Source organism: Eleutherodactylus coqui, chromosome 5, assembly GCF_035609145.1.
Source record: "Eleutherodactylus coqui strain aEleCoq1 chromosome 5, aEleCoq1.hap1, whole genome shotgun sequence".
Taxonomy (NCBI): domain Eukaryota; kingdom Metazoa; phylum Chordata; class Amphibia; order Anura; family Eleutherodactylidae; genus Eleutherodactylus; species Eleutherodactylus coqui.
The window spans coordinates 119979237-119997391 of NC_089841.1; the positions used below are offsets into that span (position 1 = coordinate 119979237).

Below are 18155 nucleotides of genomic sequence, written 5' to 3' on the forward strand. Positions count from 1 at the left end.
TTAACCTGATGTCATGATCGTAAACCTGTGATAAGTGAAATTCAGAAATGATAGGTAATTCTTCACAGCGTTAATTTATATTCATTCACTCATAATAAGATGATTTACATAGTATTGTTAATGGTGCAGATTCACACAGGGCAGTTTTGTTGTATTTCATTTAGCCAAAGTCATTGGTGGCTACCAAAGGGAGGAAAAGTATAAGGAAAGACAAATACTTCTCTTTTTTGTATCTACTCCTTGTTTTGACAAAATTACACCCAATTGGCCTGTGTGAACCCGGACGTAGAGTTTCTGCTCCCTTCTACCCAAAAAAAAATCCGTATGAAAATTACTATATGGTGATCAGCATTCATTTGACCTAAATTACAAATCTAATGGGACAGTACTTTATATACACTTTTGCTGATGGATAGTTTCTTTTATTTTGACCAATGCAGCTAAATTTTGGAAGCAATGTAGGAAATGTTTAAGCAGAGAAGAGAAGTCCACTAGAAAAGTTATTAGTTTGAAGAAATAAACATATCCTTAATTTCACATGGGACGAAATATTCAGCACTAGAGATGAGCGAGCACCAAAATGCTCGGGTGCTCGTTACTCGGGACGAAATTTTCGCGATGCTCGAGGGTTCGTTTCGAGTAACGAACCCCATTGAAGTCAATGGGCGACCCGAGCATTTTTGTATATCGCCGATGCTCGCTAAGGTTTCCTTGTGTGAAAATCTGGGCAATTCAAGAAAGTGATGGGAACGACACAGCAACGGATAGGGCAGGCGAGGGGCTACATGTTGGGCTGCATCTCAAGTTCACAGGTCCCACTATTAAGCCACAATAGCGGCAAGAGTGCCCCCCCCCCCCCGCACTGTCAGCATAAAGATCGTTCTCCTCTGTCACAGCTGTAACAGCTGTGGCAGAGAAGAACAATGTTAGCCCATTGAATTCAATGGAGCCGGCAATACAGCATGTTGCACTGAAAGCAATGGGCTGCCGGCGAGCGCGGGATGAATTGGCGGGAAGGGCTTAAATATATAAGCCCTTCCCTGCAATTCATCCAGAAATGTGTAAAAATAAAAATATATACCGTATATACCGGCGTATAAGGCGATGGGGCGTATAAGACGACCCCCCAACTGTCACCTTATACGCCGGGAATACAGCGGAGCAAAGAATAAAAATCATTACTCACTTCCCCCGGCGTTCTGCGGTGCTGCTGCAGGCTGTCGCTCCCTCCTGTTCCCCGGCAGAGCATTGCTTTCTGGACGCAGGGCTTTAAATCCCCGCCTCCAGAAAACACACGTGCCTTCAGCCAATCACAGCCATTCAATGACATCATAATGATTTTTATTCTTTGCTCCGCTGTATTCCCGGCGTATAAGGTGACAGTTGGGGGGTCGTCTTATACGCCCCGTCGCCTTATACGCCGGTATATACGGTATATATTTTTATTTTTACACATTTCTGGATGAATTGCAGAGAAGGGCTTATATATTTAAGCCCTTCCCGCCAATTCATCCCGCGCAAGCCGTCAGCCCATTGCTTTCAGTGGAACCTGCTGTATTGCCGGCTCCATTGAATTCAATGGGCAAACATCGTTCTTCTCTGCCACAGCTGTTACAGCTGTGGCAGAGAAGAATGATTTGTCTTCTATATGTTCTCAATGGGGTCGGCGCTGCTGCCGCCGGCCCCATTGAGCGCATATAGAGAAGAGAACAGGAATCGCAGATCGCACATAGGTGCGATCTGCGATTTCTATGGCCTAAGAAGGACCGTTGGGGTTCTTGAAGCCTAAAATCACTCCTAACGCTCTCCCTATAGCAGCTCCGGCACCAACAGCACTTTCCCTGAACTATGTCAGAATGCATCTGTGGCGAGCCGCGGGCGGGCAGATTTTAATACTCGGGTGACACCTAATCTCGCCAGCCACTCACTGCAGGGGGGTGGTATAGGGCTTGAACGTCGCAGGGGGAAGTTGTAATGCCTTACCTGTCTTTCTATTGGCCAGAAAAGCGCGCAAATTTCTCAGGGAAGAAAATGAAAGTGACTCGAACATCGCGTGGTACTCGTCTCAAGTAACGAGCATCTCGAACACCCTAATACTCGAACGAGTATCAAGCTCGGACGAGTATGCTCGCTCATCTCTATTCAGCACCAAAATCTGCGTGCGGATTATTCTGTCCTGTGTGAAAGGTCCTTTAATGTATAGCAGCATGTCTGTAGATTTCAGTCAGATGTCTCCAAATAGCAACCCTTTTTTAACTATAAGAGCAGTCTTTAGGAGCAACGACAGTGCTACAACAATTCAGCATCTTTGATTCTCCATACATTCATTCTATTCCTAAACACGTGGAATCTGGCTATGTATGAATCAGAAATATGAAGACAACCATGGGGATGAGGCAAGGAACTTTGAAAGATCATACAAGCAAGAAAATAACCAATATACATTGAATGCTTCTTGTATTAATTGCATTTCAGAACACTTAAGTTTATCATGAGGGACATTAAAGGGCTAATGCCCACAACCGTATTTTTGCCGCGTTTTATGCAGCGGAAATCCACGGCATTGTCCTGCAGGTATTAGGTTCTATTGAACCTAATAGCTCAATGTTCACGCTGCGAAATTGCACCATGGAATTCCGCAGCGTGAAAGAAAACGCGGCATGTTCTATTTGCCGCGGGAATACGCACAGCTGGCTTCCATTGTAGTCAATGGAAGCTGGCCGTCACGCTATACTTCCACTGTAGCACAGCAGAAGTATCACGTGAATACGCGTCCCCTCTCACTGCCGTCCGTGTCATCTAACACTGCCGGCGCGTCATGTGCTGTACTGCGCATGCGCGCAGGCCCTATATATGGGATGCATTCGACGAATCCGGAGTGGTAAGTATGGGGATTTTGGGGGGCGCTGTGGCAGAGTCCGCTGCGATATTCCGTCACAGTCTAAATAAGAGTTACATTGTTTTGAAACTATTCATTAGGATACATTCTCCACCAGTGCATCAGGAAGGTAGCGCCATAGGTTGGGTTTGTAGCCATTCTTTGTTGAGTGTACACCTAACAAAATTTGTTAAGATCTCTGGAAATTAAGCACCTTGTACATATTATTTTAGCTGCTGGTCAATTTAAAGCTGATTTTATGTAATGGAAATTCTCACTTATCACTGTATTTTCATCAAAAAGAATCAAGCACCGTCTAACCCAATCCATCTCAGACTAAAAAGGGCAATACTTGTATCAGCACATGCAGATACAGGGGAAAGCATTTAATTATACTGTATATTAAATAATCTAGTTGCTTATAGAGCTTGGTATGTTTTCCCGTACTTGCTTGTCATGATACTTGCTGCTTTTCTCTCCCATAAACAAATTTATAATCAAATCAGAGCAATGATGAAGTTGAGGACATTACATTTTCTTGCTCTATGGCTTTGCTGTGTTGAAGAAGCATGCTTTTCATTCTACAGAAGCATAACAAAACTGATCTATCAGATTTCTCCAGACATTTCTCATATACTATGAACTTCTGCAAGATGCATGTGATTCTGGGCTTCAACAAATCATGGATAGAGATCAATAACTGATTATTTTTCTAGGTTACGAAGTGTTAAAATGGAACAACGGAAACTAAATGATCAAGCTAACACCTTGGTGGATTTGGCAAAGGTTAGTAAAAACTGTAAATAGAAATTTTTGAAGTAGAGCCAAAATCTAGACACAAAATGTTTTTTTGCAGGTGAAAAGTCCATGATGTTGGGGATAATTAGTTTGTTCTGATTTGCTCGAATCATTTCATGTTATTATCTCCTACTCGTCCATGTTCATGTTAGATGTTGACTTCCTGCTGAACGGGATACATGAGGTTGAACTCTGTCTACTTTTGTAGGTATGAAAGTAGCAGAGGACAGTGCTGGAATTGAGCTGTGATGTGTTGGTCCTCTCATATTTCTGTGGAAGGACTTAGAGGTTATTTGCATCAATATTGCAATTGCTTGTGTGTAGAGATGAGTGAGCATACTCGCTAAGGGCAATTACCCGATCGAGCGTTGCCCTTAGCGATTACCTGCCCGCTCGGAAGAAAAGATTCAGCTGCCGGTGGCGGGCGGGGAGCTGCCGGAGAGAGCGGGAGGAACGAAGGGGAGATCTCTCTCTCCCTCTCTCCCCCCACTCCCCCCTGCTCACCGACGCAACTCAACTGTCACCCACGCCTTTTCTTCCGAGCGGGGAGACACTCGCTATGGACAATGCTCATTCGAGCAATTGTCCTTAGCGAGTATGCTTGCTCATCTCTACTTGTGTGGTATTCCGTTGTGCCAGAATTTACTCTTCATGCATGTTTCTTTCTGGTCTGAATCCCCACTATTTTCTATAAGCAACTAATTCACTAGAAATGCCTAGCTCATGTGTTTTACCCACTGCTGTATATCAGCATATCAGTATATCAATATGACATTGGCCACAATCCTACAGAAGAGATGATCCTTAAACACAATGATGATTTGGACACTATTAACAGAAGATAACAGAGGACTAATCTTTCACATCAATATATGAAGGAAATCAATGCAATACCATGTGAGGACTTCAACTTCATGCAGTAGGCTATATTTTAAAATACTCATTCTGTTAAATTCATGCAATACGGCATTAAATATTAAAGAGGCATGATTTTTATTTTTTTTTTAAATCCATTACAATAGCACTGACCTGTGTCGTGAAGAATCAGGTTCTGTAGGTAGTTCCTTCCAGGATGTGTATTTTGCACTTTTCTTCTGGCCTCCAGGTCACATAACCAGCACTCTTACAACAGCTCTATGTCCTGCAGTTAATGTGGCAGATTTACGACAACTCTCAAAGAAAAACAGTTTTTCTTGCCTATAGCAGCCATTCACAGTACAGAATTCATGTCATGTTCCGCTTTTAAAAAATAAAAGCCATGTTGTGATTTAGTTGCTAGAGTTTCACTTTATGATAGTTGTCAGGAATCTGACCCATTAGGTGCAAGACCAAATTTTCAGATTCCAGTCTTTTATCCCTGTTGGCTCACAATGTGCCTAATATATAAAGAGATGCTAGCCTTTTCACATATTAGGCGTATCTTTGCTCCTCCTTGCACCTACTCAAATCTTCGCCAGTAGATTCTGGTGTAAATTATACATACATGTGTCGGGATATATAATAAGTGAATTAAGGGGCAGAACTCACACAACATTACTGCCTTCTGCATCCAATTCTGTCTATCAGTGTCTATGGAGAAACGGCACTTATATTCTCCTCCCTGTTTTCTTTGTGTGATGTTTTTTTCCAGTTGACTTTATTAACAGCAACAGCATAAGAGCATCACCTGGAGACAATTATATATTATAATTAGGAGCAGATAACTTTATTAACAGCTCTTAAAGAAAACACAGACATACAACCATCTCCTGGTAATGTCTCATGCTGCTGTTAATAAGGCCAACTGGAAAAGAAGACCGCCCCACAGAAGAGATGGAGGAGAAAAATATAAGAGTTGCTTCTCCACAGACACTGACAGACATGGCGCTGCAGGTAGTAATACTGTGCAGGGAGTTCCGCTCCTCAGTAATGTACTATTCATCTGTTGGATACCTCATTAGTGTCAGTTGAACACCAGGGGTCATATGACATGTTTAGTGGGTCACTTGACTGATGGCCATTACTATGGATAGTCCAGTGCATGGTCTATACTATTCTACTGTGCAGATATGGGGCCACTGCGCTAGAATAAGAAAGGGATGTGAGCAGAATTTTAACTACATGCATATTAGAAAATTGTACGATTTCCTATTCTACAGCTAAATAAATAAAAAGTGCCAGAAGCGGTAGAAAGAGGACAATCCCTTTAAGACAGAATCTGGCAAGGAAACCGGGAGCTTAGGGAACTGTGTTTCATACTCCCCGGGGACCCTCTCCTTTCAGTCCTGACTGCAAAGCTGTGTCTGTATCAAGTTACAATAGCCAGGAAGAAGCTTTGTCTGCTGTAACTTTTTTTAAAGAAAAGTAGAGGAGGGAGGAGATACAGACTCTGCATGGGATTTGCATCAAACATTGAACGTTGGCTCTATGTAAACCAGTGTTAAAAGGAATAGTAAAAATATTTATCATTATCCAGCAGCCATCCACCCTCACTTTATGCACTGCCACCCTAGGCACAGGACCTGTACGAGGCATAGCGCAAAATAAGGCCTGACTGGTGGTACACTGTAGGCTGTCAGTTCTGAAGTTGAAAGTAACCTTTGCTGAAAAATACATAGAAATGTTACCTTTAACAGTTTGAATAGTTTTCCACTGGACAATTGCTCAGATTGTTGCAGATACTACTCACTGATCCTGTGAATGAAGGGTCTGCAGTGCAGATTCAGTGCTGCATCTGCTTTACAGTCTTTTCTGCAGGGTGGCGCAATCGACCACTCTGCTGTGCAGGGGCAAAATAGAAGGAGCCACAATGCTGAATCAGGACTATGGCCCATACAGTCTGAAGTTTAATGGGGTTTGGACCCCCACCAATTATACGTTAGCAATATTCATTACTTTCTGAGATGGGAAATAAACCTTTAACAGGCTGTAATCCCTCCATGAATCTGGTAAGTCGTATATAGAATTTAGGACATTTCAGTGTATATGAGCATAATTCCATGTATATATAAGTGAACATTTTTTTATTATTTAGACCTCCAGATTTTGATTGTTTTGCTTTAGAAACATTGTGGCTGTGCAGCTGTACACTGTTCCTGATTGCCGTATTGAATGCTATGCAGTTAGGGACTGCTTTACCAGTGTTGGTTTGATTACAGTGCTCTCTTTACAGGAAGTTTTAATTCACACTATTTATGTTAATTACATTGAATGGGAGAAACATTTGTTATGTAGAAGTAATCACCACACAATATTATTGTCTCAATCTCAATGCTACGCTATTGTTCTGTTCATACAGGGCACAACTAAAGCACCCTTCAAGGAGGTCACCAACACATCGGGCTAAGACATAATTAATGTCTATAACAGACCAACATATACTTGTATTATAACACCAACGTGTAGGGAGCAAAAATATAGGAAAGGGAACGTTATTCTTAACTAACTTTAGCATAGAGGACCCAATAGGGATGGCCATATATCTCGAACCTAGGGGACCTTTTCTGTCTGTAGATCATGAATAGGGCAGGAGAAGAATATATAGCAGATGGAAATACTAACAGAGCTAAGCAAAGGTGGCTAGACCCCACACAACAGCGCTACCAAAGGACCTCAACCCGCAGGAGACCACGGCCACACCAGACAGGGCAGGGCACAAGCATCCGACCACCATTGGATAGAGAGAACATACAGGACATGGTTCAGGCATCCAATAACCCTTCAGACAGAGGGAGCATACAGTATATGCTTCTGACATCTGACAAACCACCGCACGGTGGGGACAGACAGGACATGATTCAGGCATCCAACCACCATCGGACAGGTGGAACAAACAAAATTAGACTAAGGTCATTTACATCCAATCAGACAGGTGGAATAAACAGGACATAGACCAAACTTGGAACACTGAATCCACACAAGCAGACAGGACTGCACAGCATGCATACACATAGGAGAAAAATCAGCACCCAAGTGAGAGGGGTCTGGAATAAATAGAGGGCATTTATGGCTTTCTGGCCAGCTAAGGTAAATACCTCCCTGTATGCCAATCAGTTCACATACCAAAGGAGATGTTGGAAAAGAGAATAATAAACATTGAGGAATTTCTAACAAATGACACTTAAGGGACCTTCTACAATCATAGGACACCCTATAATGACAGATGACACCTAAGGGGGGGTTCTTGAGTGAACCATAGAATGGTAGAGTTGGAAGGGACCTCCAGGGTCATCGGGTCCAACTCCCTGCTCAATGCAGGATTCACTAAACAATCCCAGACAGATGTCTGTCCAGCCTCTGTTTGAAAACTTCCATTGAAGGAGAACTCACCACCTCCCGTGGCAACCTGTTCCACTCATTGGTCACTCTCACTGTCAGAAAGTGTTTTTTTTTATATCTAATCTGTGTCTCCTACCTTTCAGCTTCCAGTCTTACCTTGTGTAAATGAGAATAGGGCTGATCCCTCTGCACTGTGACAGCCCTTCACATATTTGTAGACAGCTATTAAGTCTCCTCTCAGCCTTCTTTTTGGCAAGCTAAACATTCCCAGTTCCTTTCACCGTTCCTTATAGCATATTTGCAGACCACTCACCATCCTGGTTGCTCTTCTCTGAACTTGCTGTAGGTTGTCTCTTTTTTTTTTTTTAAATCGGGGTGCCCAGCACTGGACACAGTATTCCAGATGAGGTCTGACTGAGAAAGATTAGAGGGGGATAATTACCTCGTGTAATCTAGACTCCATGCTTTTCTTAATACATCCCAGAATTGTGTTTGCCTTTTTTGCTGCTGAATCACACGGTTGACTCATGGTCAGTCTATGATCTATTAGTATACCCAAGTCTTTCTCTCATGTGCCACTGCTTAGCTCAATTATTCTGTATGTGCTTCTTTCCTTTTTCTTGCCCAGATGTAGCACTTTGTATTTCTCCTTGTTAAATACCATCTTGTTATTCACCGCCCACTGTTCAAGCTTTTCCAGATCTTTTTGAATTCTCTCTCTCTCTCTTCTCTAGTGTTAGCTATCCCTGCTAGCTTTGTGCTGTCTGCAAATTTGATCAGTTTCCCCTTAAGTCCCTCCTCCAGATTTATAAAACATTAATAAAAATGTTGAACAACACTGGGCCCAGCACAGAGCCTCGTGGTACCCCACTTGACACATTCTTCCAATAGGATGTGCAGCCATTTATGACCTCTCTTGGAGTACAATCACTCAGCCAGTTGTGAATTCACCTAACAGTTGCCTTGTCAATTCCATATTGGGTTATTTTTTCAATAGGGGCAGTATGAGATACTTTGTCAAATGCTTTACCAAAGTCAAGATATACTATATCTACCACATTTTCCTGATCAACCCAGTCTAAGATTCATAGAAGGAAATTAGATTGGTTTGGCATGACTTGTATGTTACAAACCCATGCTGGCTCTGGTTAATTACTCCATTTTTATCCAAGTACTTGCATACATGCTGTTTAATAATTTGTTCAAAAATCTTTCCTAATATAGAAGTCAGGTTCACAGGCCCGTAGTTTTCTGGATCCACCTTCTTCTCTTTTTTGAAGATAGGGACAACATATGCCATTTTCCAATCTTCTGGGACTTCTCTTGTTCTCCAGGAATTTTCAAAGATTAGGGCGAGTGGTTAAGCAATTACCTCTGCTGCCTTAAGTATCATAGTATGTAATTCATCTGGCTTTGGGGACTTGAATTCATTTAAGTTAGCCAAGTGTTCCTTCACCACTGCTTATAGATAGCCTGCCTTCTTGATTTCTCCGATAGCACAGGGAAGTTCAATTGATGTTACATCTACTTTCTGAGAGAAAACAGATACAAACTAGGAATTTAAAGGTTCGGCCTTCTCAACATCATTTTTAACCAATTCACCATTTTCATCCTGTAAACATCCTGTAGCATGACAGAAAATAGGCACTCATTGGTGCCCAGCGGCGAATGACAGGGTGCATGCACTGAAGGTACGATCACATGGGCCGAGGCTGCTGTTGTAACGCCACTTAGGCTCCACTTCCTTATTATGGCTGGTGAGCTGCAACAGGTATTAGGAGATGTGGATTGATTTTACATGACTTGTTCTGTATCAATAAACAGAACCAGATAAGTCCACAATTGCCAAACATGTCCCTTCATCTAAATGACCACGTAGAGTATATGCTAATGGAAAAATACAAATTAACCAGGGACAGAAATACAGCTTCATTACCCAGTGGCTTGTCTTCTGGCATAAAAAAATTAAATCCTTTTGCAGTCAGTCCAGCGGTAGAAATGTAAAAGGTATAATTGACGCCCACATACATACAGCAAAAATACTATTGTTTCTTTTAGAAAAATTATGGTTGCCATAGGAACCTCGAACAACAGAAAGACAGCTCTATAATGTATATGTGATTTTATTATTCCTCTCTGTGCATGACTATACAGTATATGTCATTTACAAATTGCTAAAACATGACCTATGCATGCACTGTATAGTTCAAGGTACTACATTACTGATTTTTATGCAAGCTGAGAAGAATAGTATGCAGCTTTTTTTCTCCTACTACCTATAAGCGCAGCAGTGAGCCAAGGGCCCTAGGTTGCTTCTAAGTCCTTAAAGCCGTGAGCAGGAAACAGGTCACCGTTAAGGTTTCTGGGTAGCGGGTTACATGAAGACACAGCAGCCGACAGACAGAGATGGAGGTAGTTTTTTTTTTGCAAAGAAAATTTACTAAAATGACTTGGGATTTTGCTTCACTCCATAAGAGAGTGTATGTTACCTAAACGTTTCTTACTTAATAGGAATTCACACTAACAATACATATCTACCACTTTTCCCCTATAATAAGCCCTTCCCCGAAAATAAGCCATAGCTAGGCTACATGTAAAAAATAAACAATACTCACCTAGCAGCCGGCGTTCAGGTCACTCGCACTGGGCTGCAGTGCTGCTGCAGGCTGCTGTGTCCTCCTTCACACCGACAGAGCAGTTCTTCCTGGTAGCGGGGCTTTAATACCATGCTTCCAGCAAGCTAATGCTCTGCTTGGTTAATTAAAGGGGTTGTCCCGCGCCGAAACGGGTTTTTTTTTTTTTAAACCCCCCCCCCCCCCGTTCGGCGCGAGACAACCCCGATGCAGGGACTTAAAAAAAAAACCGCTCAGCGCTTACCTTAATCCCCGCGCTCCGGTGACTTCTATACTTACCGGCTGAAGATGGCCGCCGGGATCCTCTTCCTCCGTGGACCGCAGCTCTTCTGTGCGGTCCATTGCCGATTCCAGCCTCCTGATTGGCTGGAATCGGCACGTGACGGGGCGGAGCTACACGGAGCTACACGGAGCCCCATTGAAGAAAGCAGAAGACCCGGACTGCGCAAGCGCGTCTAATTTGGCCATTCGACCATTTTAGACGGCGAAAATTAGGCGGGCTCCATGGAGACGAGGACGCCAGCAGCGGAGCAGGTAAGTGAAAAACTTTTGATAACTTCTGTATGGCTCATAATTAATGCACAATGTACATTACAAAGTGCATTATTATGGCCATACAGAAGTGTATAGACCCACTTGCTGCCGCGGGACAACCCCTTTAAACGCCACCTCAGCCAATGAAATTTGATGCTGAATTAACCAATCACAGCCATTTAATGATGTCATTCAATGATTGGCTGTGATTGGTTAGTCGGGCACCAGCTCTCATTGGCTGACGTGGTGCTCGTTTAACCATCCAGAGCATTAGCTTGCTGGAAGCAGGGTATCCAAGCCTCTCTTCCAGGAAGAACTGCTCTGTCGGCGTGAAGGAGGATACAGCAGCCTGCAGCAGCACCGCAGGCCATCGCGAAGGACCCAAACGCCGGCTGCTAGGTAAGTATTATTAGACACCCCCTGAAAATAAGACACTGTGCCTCTAATAAGGCAAAAATTTATATAAGACGGTGTCTTATTTTCGGGGAAACACAGTATGTCAGAACAACAAGACACTTTTTGGATCGGACTGATAACTAACCATCACTGTTCTCCGTAATTCACACCTGCGTTGGGGATTCCGCTTTCCTGCTCCATTCAGATACACTATTGACTATAATAGGGTCTGTCTGTTTTTCGCCCAGCTGCAGCGATTTTCCTTTCCTTATTTGCAGCCACATCTGTAATTGAACCTTCTGCAGGAGGTTCCGACGCAGATGTTAAACCACCTTTATTGTACTATTAGAGGACCACAGCATAATACAAATATTGCAGACTCATGCACTGTATAAATAGATGTCAATGACCAGACAGAATGCAGATTATCACTCTCTTCTAACATACATTCTGTGTATCCACTACATAGTGCTTTGTCACCCTGTTGCAAAGTATCTACACATGACATCACTTACCAACTCAGTTAACCATAAGCAATGTGCTAAAATCCCCAATCTACTACAGTCCCTTTGGAGGAGATACTCCTCCAGTTCACATTAGTCTCTATGGTGATCCATCATTGCCCCTATAATGTGAACACTGAATCATGGGAGAGCAGTCTCACATGTTCTAAGACTTGATCCTTGTTCCAGTTCATAATGCTGTCATCTAGTTCTGAGACACCCAAGTCCCATGTGGGAAGGGAACCTCCCCCTCACTTCACATGACATGTCATCATATTTGATGCAGCAGACACTAAACAGGCCTTTGTTCCAGCCTAATTGTAGCCAAAGACTCCTACCTGCTCTCCAGTGGGGATGCAACACCCATAACTTTAGGGCTGCTCTCCATTATGGGAATGTAGCCTAATGCTCATGGGCAACGTGAGGGCTAACATGAGTCAGTCTCTCTCCTTTAGGGTAGCTACTCGGAGGGGATATGTTTTTGTATTTGCCTTCTGTCACTTTCACACAATTTTTGTTGCAGCACACACTCTCTTGTCCATAAGAGGGGAGCAGGGCACTGCTCACTCCTCTTACAGCATTCTGGGCCTTGGGTCCTGGGTCGCTGCCCAAATAACATCTATTATAATCTGCCATTGACAGCCACTATTGAAGAAGATATAAAATCAGCAGTTTACTTACTTTTTCTCCCTGCACTCAATGTGGTCAATAAAAGACATGGATAGTATAACGTTTTTTGTATTATTAGGTTAGGTAGATTGTGTTTGTTCATATTTGTGATTTAGATGACAATCAGACCACATTTTATTAGGAATCAATGCAGAAATGGCATCTCATTAAATGGCATAGAACTTGGGACATCAGAATAAGAAAAGATCTTGAGTATTCTGGCTAGGTTTCACAGTAGCAGGGGGAACACCTGGGTATATATTAACTTCGTCACAGTGAGGGTTCTCAAGTAATCTCTAAAACGTAACTTTTAATTACAGTCTTACATAAAAAGGATTTGTTCATTCAAAGTCCTAGCTTACAGACACACAGACAAAAAATAAATATTAAAAAGTCTAACCCCTAGCACCTTCTGGGGAAAGAACAGCCAATGAGCCACCCTTGAAAAAAGTGTATAGTTACACAGTATCGGGGGATCAGGAATTCCCAATACTTCTCAAGTTTTTTTGTCGCATACAACTTGAGACAGAAAATTCAGGTTTGGCTCAATGGGATTAACTAAATTGTTCCCACCATGGTGAACAGATAATACAGCTATTCAATGAGAATGAATGCTGTCGATTTCATCAACAGGCCGTGGTTGTGTCTCTTGACTGAGATGAGATACACCTTTTACGGCTAGTCGAAGAGAAAAAATTCTTGTTGAGCTGACAATCGTCAATCATTATGGCTCAACATGGCGTTCTCATAAGCCAATGTTTAGCCAAAGAAGTGCAGTGCATCAACTGCTGAAAAAATGCTTAACTGGGTTTGACGCGTTTCCGCTACAATAAACGTAGCCTCCTCAGGAACCATCAAAATTATGAATCAGTTAGTCAGCTATAAAGAGAGCGGTAAGTCCCGAAAAACGAGGCTCACCCCTCTTTCAATAGAAGGAAAGTGGACTGTTCAACCAATTAACGAGAACAAATAAGTCCACTTCCTGACAGTAAATAAAACTGCAGGAATAAAGGTTGAAAGGTAAGTCCCAAGGTGGGGAGATACTCTGCATTCACTCAGAGGAGATTGCTACCTGCCTACCACTGAGGCTGGTTGCTGCCATTTTTTTATTTTGTTCCTGAAAAATCTTTTCTGGGGGAAACTGGGCTTATCTTTTCAAACCTAGTGATAGTATTGTCTATCTCCTCTGAGTGAATGCAGAGTATCTCCCCACCTTGGGACTTACCTTTCAACCTTTATTCCTGCAGTTTTATTTACTGTCAGGAAGTGGACTTATTTGTTCTCGTTAATTGGTTGAACAGTCCACTTTCCTTCTATTTAAAGAGGGGTGAGCCTCGTTTTTCGGGACTTACCGCTCTCTTTATAGCTGACTAACTGATTCATAATTTTGATGGTTCCTGAGGAGGCTACGTTTATCGTAGCGGAAACGCGTCGAACCCAGTTAAGCATTTTTTCAGCAGTTGATGCACTGCACTTCTTTGGCTAAACATTGGCTTATGAGAACGCCACGTTGAGCCATAATGATTGACGATTGTCAGCTCAACAAGAATTTTTTCTCTTCGACTAGCCGTAAAAGGTGTATCTCATCTCCGTCAAGAGACACAACCACGGCCTGTTGATGAAATCGACAGCATTCATTCTCATTGAATAGCTGTATTATCTGTTCACCATGGTGGGAACAATTTAGTTAATCCCATTGAGCCAAACCTAAATTTTCTGTCTCAAGTTGTATGCGACAAAAAAACTTGAGAAGTATTGGGAATTCCTGATCCCCCGATACTGTGTAACTATACACTTTTTTCAAGGGTGGCTCATTGGCTGTTCTTTCCCCAGAAGGTGCTAGGGGTTAGACTTTTTAATATTTATTTTTTGTCTGTGTGTCTGTAAGCTAGGACTTTGAATAAACAAATCCTTTTTATGTAAGACTGTAATTAAAAGTTACGTTTTAGAGATTACTTGAGAACCCTCACTGTGACGAAGATGAGTATTTTGGCTACAAGTAAACTAAGCAGCAGTACTTAATTTCAAGCAGCAGCTGCAAAAGCAAATAAGATTTTGGGGTGTATAAAAGGAGGGAAAGAACCTGTGATCTCAATGTAATATTTTGACTCTTTAAATCTGCTTTTATTCCATATCTCGAGTAAGGGATTAAGTTTTGGGTTCCAAATTCTAAACAGAATAGAGGAGAGCTGGAGAGGTTTCAAGGACAAATGACTATATTATTAAAAAGGATGGAAGATCTCTCTTATAATGAGAGGCTAGAAAAACGGGTTTATTCAGCTTGGAGTAGAGATGCCTTAGAAGGGATCTAAATTATATGTATAAATATTAGAGATGAGCGAACACCAAAATGTTCGGGTGTTCGTTATTCGGAACGAACTTCCCGCGATGCTCGAGGGTTCGTTTCGAACAACGAACCCCATTGAAGTCAATGGGCGACCAGAGCATTTTTGTATTTCGCCGATGCTCGCTAAGGTTTTCATGTGTGAAAATCTGGGCAATTCAAGAAAGTGATGGGAATGACACAGAAACGGATAGGGCAGGCGAGGGGCTACATGTTGGGCTGCATCTCAAGTTCACAGGTCCCACTATTAAGCCACAATATTGGCAAGAGTGGGCCCCCCCCCCCCCTCCCAACAACTTTTACTTCTGAAAAGCCCTCATTAGCATGGCATACCTTTGCTAAGCACCACACTAGCTACAACAAAGCACAATCACTGCCTGGATGACACTCCGCTGCCACTTCTCCTGGGTTACATGCTGACCAACCGCCCCCCCTCCCCCCCACAGCGCACACCAAAGTGTCCCTGCGCAGCCTTCAGCTGCCCTCATGCCACGCCACACTCATGTCTATTTAGAAGTGCGTCTGCCATGAGGAGGAACCGCAGGCACACACTGCAGAGGGTTGGCATGGCTAGACAGCGGCCCTCTTTAAAAGGGGCGGGGCGATAGCCCACAATGCTGTACAGAAGCAATGAGAAATAGAATCCTGTGCCACCGCCATCAGGAGCTGCACACGTGGGCATAGCAATGGGGAACCTATGTGCCACACACTATTCATTCTGTCAAGGTGTCTGCATGCCCCAGTCAGACTGGTAATATGTACCTTAACAGTAACCGCGTTGGTGGTAATGTGGTGGTGACTGCGGACCTAGTAGCACGGTTGTATTTTGTTGGTTTTCGGAATGCGGCCAGGATTAAGTGGGCCGTGGCGGGGGGATGGTGTGGGGGCTCTCGTTGTGTCGGTAAAGGTGAAATTCTTGGACTGCCACCAGACGAACCAATGCAAAGACATTTGCCAAGAATGTTTTCCCTGTTGGAGGAGGAGGGGGATGTTTTTGAGGCACTACGTGTCCTCTCCACGTGTCCGTGGTTATATGCACCTTTACAGTAACCGCGTTGGTGGTAATGTGGTGGTGACTGCGGACCTAGTAGCACGGTTGTATTTTGTTGGTTTTCAGAATGCGGCCAGGATTAAGTGGGCCGTGGCGGGGGGATGGTGTGGGGGCTCTCGTTGTGTCGGTAAAGGTGAAATTCTTGGACTGCCACCAGACGAACCAATGCAAAGACATTTGCCAAGAATGTTTTCCCTGTTGGAGGAGGAGGGGGATGTTTTTGAGGCACTACGTGTCCTCTCCACGTGTCCGTGGTTATATGCACCTTTACAGTAACCGCGTTGGTGGTAATGTGGTGGTGACTGCGGACCTAGTAGCACGGTTGTATTTTGTTGGTTTTCGGAATGCGGCCAGGATTAAGTGGGCCGTGGCGGGGGGATGGTGTGGGGGCTCTCGTTGTGTCGGTAAAGGTGAAATTCTTGGACTGCCACCAGACGAACCAATGCAAAGACATTTGCCAAGAATGTTTTCCCTGTTGGAGGAGGAGGGGGATGTTTTTGAGGCACTACGTGTCCTCTCCACGTGTCCGTGGTTATATGCACCTTTACAGTAACCGCGTTGGTGGGAAATGGCCTCGCCGCCATCATGTCTTTGTGAAGCCTCTGTTTCCACACCCCAGAGACATACCATTAGCAGCGGTATAGGCAGAGGCCAGAATTCGTAACATTTCAGCCGTAGCATTAGGACAGGCCCCACTAACATATCACTAGCAGCAGTATAGCGGGAGCGCAGTCTTCGTTCCATGTCAGCAATAGTAGCACTCAAGACAGGCCCCAGTAACAATTCCGAAGCAGCAGTATAGCGGGAGCGCAGTCTTCGTTCCATGTCAGCAATAGTAGCACTCAAGACAGGCCCCAGTAACAATTCCGAAGCAGCAGTATAGCGGGAGCGCAGTCTTAGTTCCATTTCAGTAGCCTTAGTATAGCCAAGGCCCAAGTTACATTTATGTAGCTAAAGTGTAGGCCAACCCCACACACCTTTCTGTACCATGAGTGCAGGCGAAGAACATACAAATTGCTATGATTACACTGTAGGTGAGGGCCCCAAAAATTTGGTGTACCAACAGTACTAATGTACCTCAGTAAAAATTGGCCATGCCCAACCAAGATGGCAGGTGAATCGCTTTGGTTAATGTGGCTTAAGTGGTAACTAGGCCTGGAGGCAGCCCAGTGTAACGAAAAATTGGTTCAAGTTAAAGTTCTAACGCTTTTAAGCGCATTGAAACTTATAAAAATTGTTCAGAAAAATTATTTGAGTGAGCCTTGTGGCCCTAAGAAAAATTGCCCGTTCAGCGTGATTACGTGAGGTTTCAGGAGGAGGAGCAGGAGGAGGAGGAGGAATATTATACACAGATTGATGAAGCAGAAATGTCCCCGTTTTGGATGGTGAGAGAGAACGTAGCTTCCATCCACGGGTGCAGCCTACGTATTGCTTACGTATTGCTGCTGTCCGCTGGTGGACAACAGAAGTCTGGGGAAATCCAGCCTTTGTTCATCTTGATGAGTGTTAGCCTGTCGGCACTGTCGGTTGACAAGCGGCTACGCTTATCTGTGATGATTCCCCCAGCCGCACTAAACACCCTCTCCGACAAGACGCTAGCCGCAGGACAAGCAAGCACCTCCAGGGCATACAGCGCTAGTTCAGGCCACGTGTCCAGCTTCGACACCCAGTAGTTGTAGGGGGCAGAGGCGTCACCAAGGATGGTCGTGCGATCCGCTACGTACTCCCTCACCATCCTTTTACAGTGCTCCCGCCGACTCAGCCGTGACTGGGGAGCGGTGACACAGTCTTGGTGGGGAGCCATAAAGCTGGCCAGGCCCTTAAAGACTGTTGCACTGCCTGGGATGTACATGCTGCTCGATCTACGCACATCCCCTGCTACCTTGCCCTCGGTACTGCGCCTTCTGCCACTAGCGCTGTCGGCTGGGAATTTTACCATCAGCTTGTCCGCAAGGGTCCTGTGGTATAGCAACACTCTCAAACCCCTTTCCTCTTCGGGAATCAGAGTGGGCAGGTTCTCCTTATACCGTGGATCGAGCAGTGTGTACACCCAGTAATCCGTCGTGGCCAGAATGCGTGCAACGCGAGGGTC

The 18155-nt window shown here is 44.0% G+C and overlaps 1 protein-coding gene across 1 annotated transcript in view; it reads left to right on the plus strand.

Moving 5' to 3' along the window:
* The window catches only part of KCNN2 (potassium calcium-activated channel subfamily N member 2), a 181973-nt gene that overhangs the window by 157352 nt on the left and 6466 nt on the right, over positions 1-18155 (plus strand). The window contains exon 7 of the mRNA XM_066601907.1: positions 3595-3664. Coding sequence (XP_066458004.1) covers positions 3595-3664 — 70 coding nt within the window. The remainder of the gene's footprint in view (positions 1-3594; positions 3665-18155) is intronic.